A 14,893-nucleotide genomic window follows, 5' to 3' on the forward strand; every position below is an offset into this window, starting at 1 on the left:
CTGATCGAGCCAGCCTGGCGTTAACCTAGTGCTTCAAATGTCCAACAGAAAAAACGCTCATAAGCAAGCATAAAATCGAAGATCTTAGCTATTCTGACACTGATGAACTGAGAAAAATTGTGGTAAGAATTTAGAACTAAATACGCAACATATTTTGTGGTCAATCTGTACTTTTTCCCGTGTAAATGATGCATGTACCGGTCGTTGAGTTGTGCACACGGGAGGTCATTCAATATGAGTAGTCAGTACGGTGCCGGTGTACATGCGATTCTCATGCACATGTTTTCAAAGTGGGTCGTCACAATTATGTGATACAATCATTTGAATTGCACATGAGCTAAATCAGTGGATTTAGCATGTGTGTGCGTTGGAGAAGATAGTTTAGTAGCTCGCAGGAGTTTGGTGCACAAAAAAATTACCTAGCAGTTTTTTCTACCTTTGAGTTCGTAACACCAAGTGTCTACCTTATGTTGTAAATTGAATAAAAAATCAGATCGAAAATCGGATGGGCAGTTAATAAGCTTCTGAATCGAAATCGAACCGGCGATGTTTAAAAACAAAGGAATAAATCAAAATTTTGTTTGCGGTCGCGCGCATCTTCCTGATAAAGTTCCAAACAGTAGAGGCGCTGGTCCATAAATTGGGATTGTCCCAGAAAACAAGGATATCCTCATAAACCAAGACAAATTGTGTCTTGATAAATTGAGACTAGTGCTGCAAGTCAGGCGGCGTGTTCGGGTTAGGCAATTTTTTTCCGAATTTCGGTTCGGGGTTCGGCAATAAATGCCAAATTATATTTAACATATAAAAAAATAAAGATCGCCGACCCACAAACAAGTGATCTCCAGCATGATCTATCATATATTTATAATAAATTTTGTTTCTAAAAAGAATAGTTATGAAAATTGTTGAACTTTCTTTTGTTTTAATCTTTAAACAAAAAATAAGTCATTTCTACTTTCTTTTTTAAAATGAAAATTAAAAAAAAGAAAAAATATTGATAATGAGAGAATCAGGACAGAAACAGAATTACAAAGATCAGAATATTTTTTTCATGATTATTTCAAGTAGCTATGATCATGATCGATTACGATTAGGCCTGGGAGTAAACATCGATTGATCGAATGGTTCGATTGGCATGCCGCCAATCACCAATCGAAAAAAAAAATAGAAAAATTTACACTAATCGAATGTTCGGTAGATCCTGATTATGACATTGGGATAACTCGAATACCCAAGTAATAATAACAAAAACAAGAAAACAACGATGACAAAGGTTTTTTAATACTTCATACAGGTTTAAAAATTATAATGTTACCGAGGTAATTTTTCAAAAATGATCAATGATTGTATCACATTCACAGTTACACACCAACATGAAAGCGCTCCGAAAATTTTAATCCCACCCGACCTTGCCGTCGATACACAAAATAAGTCATTGTCTGCGTGCACAAAACAATAAGTAAACACACAACCAGCTCACTTGAGCTGATTGGACCTTCGGATAGCCAATGAAACTTTGGGAAACAAAGAAGAAGGCAGTGGTTCCCTTATCAGGAAAGGTCATGACTTCAGAAATGAATTGACCCCTCCCCCATCTGTGTGTGTGTGTGTGTGTGTGAGAGGGACAGAGAGAGAGAAAGATAGGGTGGGAGCCGGACAATTCCTTTCATGTTTCAAAACAATGCAACCTTTTTATATCCCCTCACACAATGAAAACGACATTCCAACATGCGCCCGTCTTCCCCAGTACTTTCTCGACTAGTCTCCAAAAATAGACCCAGTTATACATGTAGGTTCAAATGATAAAAAAATCGTAATTTTGAAGGTATTTCAAATGAAATATTTTGCAAATTCATGAAGTATTCTTTGAGATTGACCCCAGGTGAAGCATTTCACTTGAAAAATTTCATCCCTTGCCCACACCATTTTTTTTTTTAAATACATGTGTAGCATCGTGGACAGTGCCACAAGTGGGGGCGGAGAAATGGTGTGGGCAAGGGATGAAATTTTTCAAGTGAAATGCTTCACCTGGGGTCAATCTCAAAGAATACTTCATGAATGAGTTGTTTACGTCTTTGGGCTGATCTGGGCTGATTCATTCATATGAAGGGGTATGGCACTTGGAGGGATGTATGCATGATGCCAGAGTAACAGCATTGATTTAGGAAAGATAATCATTGGAACAATATACTGAAAGATTTAATCTCATTTCATGTAGTTTCTTTTGATATAAAAATCACGGAAACAAGGGAAAAGGGCCTACTTTCATTTATGCTAAACATGTGACTTTGATGGAGATTTCTTCATGGGGGGGTCACCATAAATTAGGTCACCTATTGTGACTTAAAAGACGTGATTCCCCAACGAACAATCGAATCATTCAATTATTTTTTCAGGAAATAATCGAATGGTGAAAATGACAATCGTCCCAGGCCTAATTACGATGTCATTGCCAACGCAGCTTCTCAAATTGGAAAGTGTTGGTCGGGAATGTCGAAACAGTAGACTTACAACCTCCACTCAACTGTTATACCAGTAAAATTCACGTTCCAAAGAATATGAGTGTTTTAGAAAGTCCCTATTTTCAAAACTGGAGAAATCTGGTCAATGAATTACTTTAAAAAGATAAAATATCAGTCCATTCTTTGTCCAGAAAGATCGACGCTACGTGACTTCAAACATATTTCCAACACGAAAATGAGTACATGGGACTACACTGTATTTTAGTGTTGTGAAATCACCCGGCGTTGATCGTCAGAACTAAGACGGAACTGATAATTTATCATTTCATTTTCAGTAATTGACCAGATTAAACCACTTTTAAGAAAATATTGACAATGGAAAAACGTTTCAAGTTCGGAATACGAATTTTACCTGTATAATAGCAACCGAGAGCAGGTTGTTTGGACTTCCTGTTTCAACTTTCCTTACCAACCATTTCCGGAACATCGATCAGGGAACATGCGTTGATTTGGTTTGAATTTTTATATTTTCTGTTTTTCACCCTCATTTCTTCATCTCTTATTTATTTATCTTTTATATTAATATGGAAATTTCAGAAGGTGGAATATATATACTTTACCATTACTTTGTCAGTCACAAGGAATTAATTTGTCTTGTCTTTTTCTTTTTTTTTAAATACAAAACAATTAAATGTACGTCCGATTACAGCAATACGTAATTCAACTACACTTTTTAACTGAGTTAAGCTTAAAATGTCCCCACATTTTATAAGGAAAAAAATATATTCATGTTTATAAAAAAAATTGAAAATGATAAAAATTTAATCAAACACGAGACCGAAACTGTCATACTTTGTCATTTACGAGGAATGAATTTATGTCTGGTTCTTTTTCTTTATTAAATACAAAATGATTAGGTCCGATTACGATCACGATCGATTATGGCAATACGTAATTACACCACACTTTTATACCGAGTTAAGCTTCAAAATGTCCCCTCATTTTATCAAGAAAAAATATATTTATGTTAATAAAATATTCTTAAGTTGATAACAGTTCAATCAAAGACGTGATGGGAGCTATCATAGTGGATTTTAAAAATATATTGAGTGGAATTCTCTTTGTGCACAATCACTAACCAATATTTTTTTGTTCAATTTTATACTTAAATCTAGTATGTAGTCATCACACTTACGCATTGCATGTTAACATTTTTTTTTTTACCGAACTTCCGAACCAGGCCTTTGTGTTCGGTTCGGTCCGGTTCGGAAGTGCCAAGTTCGGCGAACTTCCGTTCGGTTCGGCGGTTCGGCTGCAGCACTAATTGAGACTGGGTGGCTCCTTGTTTATGGGGACGTTTTTTTTTCACTTCGCCCTACGGGACAAAGACAGCAATTACGGAAATTGAGAGTGCTAAAAATAGATTCAGTGACCTCAATTCCCCCCAGTTCACCGTCTATTTTTCATGACTTACCGTCTTCCAATAATCTTGTCTTGAAACCTGATATGTTTACATTGACTAGCACTCTTGATTGGTGTCGGCACTTGACAGGTGATTGAACTTTCCTAGATTTCTTGTGTGAAGAAATCCTTATAAACTGAGACAGTCCCTGTAAACTGGGACGATCCCAATTTTCTGACCAGCGCCTCTACTGCCAAAGATGAATGCATTGGAATGGGAGTCGCCAACATGCGAGATCGTTTGAAACATGTTTTAAAAGGGGTTTGAGGTGTTACTGCTTTACAATAAAATGAGTGATTTTTATTGGAAAGATTAACGAATGTCTGACACATCTTCCGAGCAAAGACGCAAAGGAAAATAAAATGAAAATAATTCTCATAGATCACATGTCAATAATAAACGATCGGCGGGACCTCTTTTATAAGTATTTTTTTATGAGGTGCTAGCTATTTAGAATTATTGGAATGATCTTGTTCGATGTAAGAGTCGCGCAATGATGTCTATCAATAATACGACCTTGTTAAGTTCACAGCGGTGTCCGCTAACACCATGCATGCCATGAGGTTGACAAGAAGATGTCTATCATCATAGACGATGTAAGAGAGTAGCGCAGTGATGTCCGTCAATAAGAAGACTTTTTAAGTTCACGGCGGGGTCCGCTATCACCACGAGGTTGAAAAGAAGATGTATATCATCATAAACGATGTAAGATAGTAACGCAACGAGCTCCGTCAGTAATACGACCTTTAAAAATTTCACGGCGGCATCCGCTATCACAACATCGTCAGAGAAATAGCTAGCACCTCAAAAATAATCTTGAAATATGTTCTGAGCGATCATGCACTGTAACTAGATCTATGGCATATGCTGATTTTTTCCTTCAAGGGGCATGATCGAAGATCAGCAAGTGATCGCTGATTGTGGTGAAAATCGAATGGAATCGGTAGCCGGTTGCAAAATCGGTTACAAGCTTATGTCTACCGAGGGGACTACTAGGGCGTGAAACAGGCACAAAACGAACAACAACAACAGCAGGAGTTTGGGTGGCAGTGGATAGCCAGGACTGGAGGCTTCTACTTCTAGAGAGTAAAAATCATTTTACTAACATATGCTTACTCTCCATGAAGCTAGGAATTCCTTCCCATTCATCTGCACGTACCGGTACCGCCCCAAAACCTAAAATTTTCACCCCTGAGATTTGTACTTTCCTTCTTAAGTAAAACAATCTAAATCATGTATAGTCTGCATGACATATCATGGGATACAACTCATTTCCGACATTTCTACACTATCAATTTTATTTTTAAACAAGAATTCATCAAAAGAATGAGAAAAATATTGTGAAGAGATGGAAGAGACTTGCCTGATGTTTATGCCGCTATCTTGTTTCCTATTGTTCTTCCCCAACGTTACGCAACGCATAAAAAAGTTAGTAGTAGGCTACGGTTAACTTTTAGACGGTGAACTCGATTGGATATTCCGAGTGACAAAGTGACAAAAGTGGGATTTTATGGGGGAACTATAAAATGCATGCAACATCACAATCTTTAAAAACAAAACTAATATTCTTACTTTACACAAAGTTTCACTTCTTTCCCATGCTTCTATCAGTCTCAAAACTGGGGATTTAGAGCCAAAATGAAGTTCCTCACACACATAAATAAGTCGCTGCTGATTTCAAAACATTGCGTGCGGATGCGCGAGGTACCGGGTTCGGTCCAAGCTCAGACCCTCGCACCTTTGTCACTCGGAATATCCGATCGAGTTCACCGTCTCGAAGTTTGGATAGGTGGAGCGAAGTGTAGCGGTCGTGAAGTGGAGTGGAGCCTGCATGAACTTCGCTCGAGGTAGGTTAACGGTAGCTCTACAACACATGAAGGACATATTTTTCCTCATCTAGAACACGGTAGTCAGTCAGACTCTGTTATATTTTGTTACATATCAAAACATCAATTGAATGACTGGTTATGGTGGTACTAATTAGTTTTACATTATTGTTTTTGATACTGAAAATACATGTAATTCACTGCAACAACTTGCAAAACTGGGATTTGGTTTAAATAATTATCAGGGAATTTTATAACTTCATCAGGGAAAAATCAGGGAATTTGTTTTCTTGAAAAGCTGGGAACCCTGATTGCAGTCTATACTACAAGGGGAAGACTGGACAGTACATAGAACATGCAATGAAACGCTTGGGAAGAACGCCCTACAGCGTTGAGTAAGTAACAACCTTTTTTACCTTTGCGTATCGCGATCTGGTTGTGTACAAAACACGATTATGAGAGAAATGGTGAAGGGGTGAAGGAATAGATTTTCACATTTTAAGATTTTTTTTCTTCAAATATTTTTTCTTAAATTCGAACTATTTCAATATTTTCCTCTCTTTTTTTGTAACAAAGACTAGTGATCTTGACTGAGTGTTTGCCATGCAGCCAATCGGGGATGCAGAGATCGGAGTGTCAACATTCTATGCCTCTAGGTATGCTAATGACCAGTGTGGAGCGGATGGCCTCCCGCTCACTCCTAGTTCCATCAAGATTCTTGGGCGGTTCCAAGCCCTGAAGGTCCTTCACCACCCAAGACTTTGTCAGTACCTGGATGCTGTCAGGGGTAAACATGGTCAGTTGAGTGTCATATCTGATATCAGGGGCCGATTGCACGAAAGGGTCTTTGCAAGGACCGTCTTTCGTGTCGCCCATATTTTATGATGCGCCATGTGAAACGCATTTTAAATAAATCATCTGCAAACATATTTCATTCGTCCATTAAAATAAACAAATATTTGTTTATAAAATGATGTGATATATCATGAAATTGTATAAAATTTGATTTAAAAGCAAGCTAACGAATCTTATTCTTTATCATAAATTTCAGAAACACCCCGCTGATAGCGTATCATAAAAGATGGGCGACACGAAAGACGGTCCTTGGAAAGACCATTTCGTGCAATCGGCCCCAGCTCTTTATGTTTATTTAAGAATATTTATGATATTCCCGGGTGAATTGGCTCCAAATTTTTAACTGATAATGAAGGAAAATGTTGAAAAGGAAAGAGTAAAAAGTATTTTGAAAGGAAAAAGACATAGAGAGTAATATTCTTGTAGAATGAATTATTTAGAAAGGCTTATCTTGACTAATCTTGTCTTTGCAATGGTGCCTGTAAATAATGATGCAATATTGACATCAAACAAATAAAGGCACGCTGGCGTGTAGTGCAATTTAATAGGTTGAAGAAATCTAACTCCTTTGCCACACCTCATTGTGGAAATGATTTTCAATGGTTGAATGAGATGAGAGCGCTATTAGTCGGCCTTTCTTGCTATAAAAAATAGGTGTGTCTATGTGTTGGACAATGGTAATCAGAATATCAATTCAAAGAGATTTAAAGGGTATTTCCTAACTTTGACAGAGATATAATATTTTATTTTTATCTCAAAAAAATGGATCTTGGAATATTCGCATACATTCGTAATTCCGAAGGTTCGTATTTCCGAAGGTTCATAATTCCGAAGGTTCGTCAATCCGAAAACGAAATAAGGTTCGTAATTCCGAAGGTTCGTTAATCCGAAAACGAAATAAGGTTCGTAATTCCGAAGGTTCGTTAATCCGAAAACAAAATAAGGTTCGTAATTCCGAAGGTTCGTTAATCCGAAAACGAAATAAGGTTCTGTTACATATATGAATAATTGTAAAAGAATTTTAAAAGCAATTACATTTATCTATTAGTTATTTCCCTTTAAGGATAGCCAAGAATTGTAAAGAACATTCAAGAATGTCTTTTTATTATGCAGGCCTTGCCTATTTAAAAGGCCAAGGAGTTGTATTGTTATTTCTGAATAGAGATTAGGAACAATAGGCTTAGCTATGCTATTGACACTCTTGATTTCAATGAGGTCATTCAAGAGTGTTCTGGATTTTTACTGCTCCTGAAAGGAGAAAGTTCTTTTGGAAGAAGGGACTAGAACCTTCTATGGTGGTGACATTTTTTTTAGAAGCTTCTAGATTAGTTGAAACTTAGTATATATAGCTGCAGTTTCTTTAAGGACATCATCACATCATATTAGATCACACCATCACATCATATGAGAGCAGGAGATCACATCATATGAGATCACTTCACCAGATCAGATCAGAGCAGTTTATGCATCAATGAACTGTTTGCAGTTATTTTGAGAAATTATCAGTTCTCATCGAGATCATCAACATCATCAACCTGTTCAATGAACACGCTTCAACCCATGGATTGCTGAAATTGACTGTTAATCATCATCAACATCGTCTTCACGGACATTTCAACTCGTTGCAGTGACTCTTATTATTCATCGGACTTCAACCTCAGTTTCATCATCGCCATCATTGTGAATTTTCGCCAGTCAACTGGGATTTTTATCATTTGGATTATTACTTGGATATAGCATCATCACTTCGGGATTTTACATCGGACACTTCAAGAGATTTATGTAAGATCATTATTTGTTTTATTTTATGTATAATTATTTCCTGTAATAAAAAAAAGGAAAATTCAAACTTTATATTTAAAAATCTTCTGTTATTTGTTGCAGTATCGTAACAAATAATTTTGGGGGCTTGTCCGGGAAACGGAAACCAAATTTGTACAAGCCAAGGCAATTTGAAACGAAAACCAAATTTGAAAGCCAATTTGAGACGAAAGTCAATTTGAAACAAAAGCCAATTTGAATTGGAAACATTTTGGAAAGTTCTAGAATATACTGTACTGTGTTATTACGTGCTTGTATTTGTGTATATTCACTATGGCTACATTTGATGTTGAAGAATTTCTTGCGAGGACAGAATTGTCATATGATCATTTGAAGTCACTGAAGAAAGATGATTTGATAACAGTTTGTGATCATTTGGGTGTATCTCTAGCCCCAGGTTTAAAGAAGGCAGAGATAATTGACTTGTTAGCTAGTCACATGAAGCTTACAGAGGAGTCTGAAACTTCTATCAATATGTCAGAGGATGCTCAGATCCAACTGGCAAACATTGAATTAGAAAAAGAGAAAATCAACCTTAAAAAGGAAATAGAAATGGAGAAAATGAGATTAGAGTACCAGTTGAAATTGAAAGAAATGGAGTTAGCTCATGCAAATACTAACTCTACTCAAGATAAATCTCCCCAAGGCTTTGATGTGGCGAAAAATATTCGCCTTGTGCCAAAATTTGATGAAGAGGGAGTTGATACATATTTTGTGTCATTTGAAAAAGTGGCCAAGAGACTGAATTGGCCCGAGGAATACTGGACTCTTCTCCTCCAAAGTGTTTTTGTTGGAAAGGCTGCAAAAGTCTATTCTTCACTCTCTGAAACGCAATCATGTGACTATGCTACAGTAAAAGAAACAATTCTCAATGCATATGAGTTGGTACCAGAAGCGTACAGACATAAATTTAGGAACATGCAAAGACAAACAGGCCAGACGTATGTTGAATTTGCTAGGGAACAAGAAATGATGTTCGATAAGTGGTACAGATCACTGAAAGTTGACAAAGATTTTGTTCACCTTAGGGAAGTTGTCCTCCTAGAAGAATTCAAAAAGAGTCTTCCTTTTGGCATTAAATCTCACTTAGATGACCATAGAGTTACTGAAGTCAGTAAAGCAGCCATAGTAGCTGATGAATTTGAGGTCACACATAAAGGTAGTGGAGATAGGCCTCCTTTCAAGAATTATTGGAAAAAGAAAGGTAAAGGGTCATTTGAATCCCACAATAAACCTAGTGAGGGAAAATATGCAAGCAAGGACAAAGACGCTAATAAGGATCAGGCTAGTGGGGGCACAGAATCAACCAAACGGTCTGAGAGTCGTAGTTCCAAAATTTGTACTCATTGTCATAAATCGGGACATTTGAAAGAATCATGTTGGAAATTGGTTGGAATGCCAACCAAAACTAAGAAAGACATGGGTTTTGTCAAGCAAACAAGTGTTCCCTCGATGGAGTTTGTTCCATCAGAGCCCAATCAAGATGTTGAGAGTGTTTCTCTAGAATTTGCTGATAAAGTCAAACAGGTTGATGAAACTTTTAGAAGTTTTTTGCATGATGGTGAAGTATCCCCTTGTTCGACTGGTGCTGCTGGTAGGTCAGTGGTGATCCTTAGGGATACAGGGGCTGCACAGTCCCTGATGGTGCCAGGGGATTCGGCTCTTCCTCCGGAGAGTTCAGAGAATGCCAACGTCTTAGTTCAAGGTATTGGCCCAAATTTCATGTCGGTTCCTTTGCATAAGGTCGACTTAAAGTGTGACCTAGTTAGTGGTCCTGTGACTGTTGGTGTCGTTCCAGAATTACCCATGAAAGGTGTTGATTTCTTGTTAGGTAACGACTTGGCTGGAGATAAAGTTGTTGCATCTCCAGTGGTTTCGGAAAAGCCCGTTGAGGTAGCTGAAACTGAATTGTTGCAGGAAGATTTTCCAGGGATTTTCCCGGATTGTGTTGTTACTAGGTCTCAGACTCGTAGAGCTGAAAGGATGATGCGGAATCTGCTGATGTAGAGGAGAGTACTGATGTCTGGTTAGCTGAAACCTTTTTCAAGGATTTGAATGGGGATAGTGTTGAAGGCTCTGTTGCTAACAATGATAGTTTGTTTAGTAAATCCTCCCTTGTACAGGCACAACAGGCAGACCCAGAATTAAAAAGCTTGTCACAGAAAGCATGTTCTGAGGCTGAGGCTGATAAGGTTCCTGAGTGCTTTTATGTCAAAGATGACATTTTGATGAGGAAATGGAGACCTCCCCGGAGACCAGCTGATGAAGATTGGTGTATAATTCACCAGGTTGTAGTTCCTCCTTGTTACCGCACAGATATTCTGAAAATGGCTCATGAGTTACCTATGGCAGGTCATGTCGGTATTCGGAAGACAGAAGATAGAATTATGAGGCATTTCTACTGGCCTAAGATGCACAAAGATGTTGTGCATTTCTGTAAGACATGTCATACATGTCAGATTATTGGTAAGGCACAGCCTTCTATCAAGCCTGCTCCATTGATACCCATTCCTGCATTTGATGAACCTTTTACTAGGGTTCTTGTTGATTGTGTCGGACCCTTACCCAGAACTAGGTCGGGTCACAGATTTCTCCTGACGATTATGGACTTGTCTACACGGTTTCCAGAGGCGATACCTTTGAGAAGTATCACTGCAAAGACAGTGGTGCAGGCGTTAGTGCAGTTTTTCACTAGGTACGGTCTGCCGAAGGAAATTCAATCTGATCAAGGGTCAAATTTCATGTCAGGAATATTTCAGCAAGTTATGAAGGAGTTGGGAATAAAGCAGATCAAATCCTCTGCTTATCACCCACAGTCCCAAGGAGCGTTAGAACGCTATCATCAGACTTTGAAGACCATGATTAGGGCTTATTGTGAAGACTATCCCGATGACTGGGATAAAGGGATCTCATTCCTACTGTTTGCAACTAGGGATTCCCCGAATGAGTCCACAGGTTTCAGTCCATTTGAATTAGTCTATGGTCATGAGGTTAGGGGTCCTCTAAAGCTTATCAAAGAGAGGTTTATGGTTCAGGATGATGATGTAAACCTTCTAGACTATGTGTCAAAGTTTAGAGAAAGGCTCTCAAAAGCTTGTGATGTGGCTAAGGAACACTTGAAAGAGTCGCAGGGAAAAATGAAAGCTCAAGCTGACAAAAATGCAAAAGAGCGAAGTTTCAAGCCTGGAGACAAAGTATTAGTGTTGTTGCCTTTGCAAGGTGAGCCCTTGAAAGCTAGGTTTAGTGGTCCCTACATAGTCAAAAAGAAATTGAATGATGTCAACTATGTGATCAGTACCCCTGATCGAAGAAAGTCTCAAAGAGTTTGTCATGTAAACATGTTAAAAGAATACTTTGAGCGAGAGGCTAGTCAGCCAATAGGTACAACACAGGTCAAAGAAGAAGAAAAACATGTAGATGTACATGAAGAAGAATGCTATGGAAAGACAGATAATGAATTGTCTTATACAGATGTATCTAAGAACGAACCATGTGGTGTAAAGTTGTCTAACTCAGAGATGATAGAAAACATGGATGAGGCATTAAAACACCTGCCTGAATATCAGAGAAATGATATATCTGGCCTGTTAAGAGAATATGAGAATGTATGTAAAGACAAACCAGGTCGTACACCTTTAACTGTACATGATGTAGACGTAGGTGATGTAAGACCTATCAAACAGAATCCTTATAGGCTCAATCCAAGCAAGTTGGAAATGGTGAATAAGGAAATACAGTTTATGTTAGATAATGACATAATCGAACCGAGTCAGAGTAGTTGGAGTTCTCCCATTGTAATGGTTCCAAAGCCAGATGGCTCTCAGAGATTTTGCATTGATTACCGAAAGGTAAATGCAGTAACTAAGACTGACTCGTATCCAATTCCTAGGTTAGAAGATTGTATTGATAGGGTTGGAAATTCTGCCTATATCACAAAGATAGACTTGCTTAAAGGATATTGGCAAGTGCCACTGACTGACCGAGCCAAAGAGATATCAGCCTTTGTTACACCTGAAGGCTTGTTTCAATGCAAAGTCATGCCTTTTGGAATGAAAAATGCACCAGCAACCTTCCAAAGGTTGACAAATCAAGTGATTGCCGGACTTGACAATTGTGTCGTATACATAGACGACATCCTAGTATACAGTGATACTTGGAATGATCATCTGAATCATTTGAGAGCACTGTTTGACAGGCTGGACAAAGCCAATCTAGTAGTGAATCTGATGAAAAGTGAATTTGCCAAGGCAAAGGTCACATATCTTGGTCATGTGGTTGGTCAAGGGCAAGTGCTACCAAGAGAAGCCAAGATACAAGCTATCTTAGACTTCCCAATTCCCACAACTAAGAAAGAATTGCTCAGATTCTTAGGTATGAGTGGCTTCTACAGGAAATTTGTTCCAAATTTCAGTACAGTGGTTAGTCCTCTGACAAACCTGCTGAAGGCAAAAGTGAAGTATGTTTGGTCTGACGAATGTCAAAGATCATTTGAGAAATTAAAGGCCATTTTGGTAAATGAGCCTGTTTTGGCAGCTCCAAACTTCACAAAGCCATTCAAAGTAGCTATTGATGCATGTGATGTTGGAGTAGGAGCAGTATTGCTCCAAGAAGATGAAGAAGGCATCGAAAAACCAGTGTGCTACTTCTCTAAGAAACTCAATCGGTTTCAAAAGAAATACTCAACTATTGAAAAAGAGGCCCTGAGTCTCGTACTAGCCCTTCAGCAGTTTGAGGTGTATCTAACCAATGGAGAGATTACAGTCTATACAGACCACAATCCTCTTGTGTTTTTGGAGAAATTCAAAACAAAGAATCAAAGACTGTACAGATGGAGCCTAATGCTCCAACCATTCCCTTTGAAAATTGTACACATAAAGGGAAAGAATAATGTAATTGCTGATGCTCTATCAAGAGTATAAAAAGTGAAATTATTCATGATTTTGACCAAGTGTGTCATTTGAAGAAAACATCTTTGATGTTCATTTATTTTTAACATGTTCGTTAAGTACTATATCTTTGTACACGATAACTGTAAATGATTTATCAAGATGACTTTGAACAGTTAAAAGAAAAAATAATCATAAAGAAACCTTTACTACGGTAAAGCTTTCTTTTCCCCGGTGGGGGAGGTGTTACATATATGAATAATTGTAAAAGAATTTTAAAAGCAATTACATTTATCTATTAGTTATTTCCCTTTAAGGATAGCCAAGAATTGTAAAGAACATTCAAGAATGTCTTTTATTATGCAGGCCTTGCCTATTTAAAAGGCCAAGGAGTTGTATTGTTATTTCTGAATAGAGATTAGGAACAATAGGCTTAGCTATGCTATTGACACTGTTGATTTCAATGAGGTCATTCAAGAGTGTTCTGGATTTTTACTGCTCCTGAAAGGAGAAAGTTCTTTTGGAAGAAGGGACTAGAACCTTCTATGGTGGTGACATTTTTTTAGAAGCTTCTAGATTAGTTGAAACTTAGTATATATAGCTGCAGTTTCTTTAAGGACATCATCACATCATATTAGATCACACCATCACATCATATGAGAGCAGGAGATCACATCACATCATATGAGATCACTTCACCAGATCAGATCAGAGCAGTTTATGCATCAATGAACTGTTTGCAGTTATTTTGAGAAATTATCAGTTCTCATCGAGATCATCAACATCATCAACCTGTTCAATGAACACGCTTCAACCCATGGATTGCTGAAATTGACTGTTAATCATCATCAACATCGTCTTCACGGACATTTCAACTCGTTGCAGTGACTCTTATTATTCATCGGACTTCAACCTCAGTTTCATCATCGCCATCATTGTGAATTTTCGCCAGTCAACTGGGATTTTTATCATTTGGATTATTACTTGGATATAGCATCATCACTTCGGGATTTTACATTGGACACTTCAAGAGATTTATGTAAGATCATTATTTGTTTTATTTATGTATAATTATTTCCTGTAATAAAAAAAAGGAAAATTCAAACTTTATATTTAAAAATCTTCTGTTATTTGTTGCAGTATCGTAACAGTTCGTAATTCCGAAGGTTCATTAATCCGAAAACGAAATAAGGTTTGTTAATCCGAAAACGAAATAAGGTTCGTTAATCCGAAAATTAAATAAGGTTCGTATTTCCGAAAATAAAAATTCATTTTGGTAACAAAAACGATGTTGTCATTACAAGATTACACGATATTATGCAATGATAGTAATAACGATCGATGATGTGTGTTGGGGCCAAAGCATGTATTTCATTAAGAATATAGGCGCCCTGATCAAGCATAGGCTAATTTCGATTTTATCTGAGCAATTGCTGCCTATAAGCAAATGGTTTAATTAAAGATGCAGGGGATCAAGTGTGTTGGAAGCGTGTGGACAACCTCTAGATAATAGGATTTGTATTGGAGGGGATGTCATTTTTAATAACAGCTTCTGCTGGTAATAAAAATAATACTAAT

General features: G+C 37.6%; 1 protein-coding gene across 1 annotated transcript in view; it reads left to right on the top strand.

Moving 5' to 3' along the window:
- Positions 1-14,893, top strand: part of LOC121409454 (TBC domain-containing protein kinase-like protein) — a 51,598-nt gene continuing 36,705 nt past the window's right edge. Inside the window, exons 1-2 of the mRNA XM_041601388.1 lie at positions 1-122; positions 6,330-6,549. Coding sequence (XP_041457322.1) covers positions 6,357-6,549 — 193 coding nt within the window. The 5' untranslated portion in view covers positions 1-122; positions 6,330-6,356. The remainder of the gene's footprint in view (positions 123-6,329; positions 6,550-14,893) is intronic.

The sequence above is a fragment of the Lytechinus variegatus genome, chromosome 1, assembly GCF_018143015.1.
Source record: "Lytechinus variegatus isolate NC3 chromosome 1, Lvar_3.0, whole genome shotgun sequence".
Taxonomy (NCBI): domain Eukaryota; kingdom Metazoa; phylum Echinodermata; class Echinoidea; order Temnopleuroida; family Toxopneustidae; genus Lytechinus; species Lytechinus variegatus.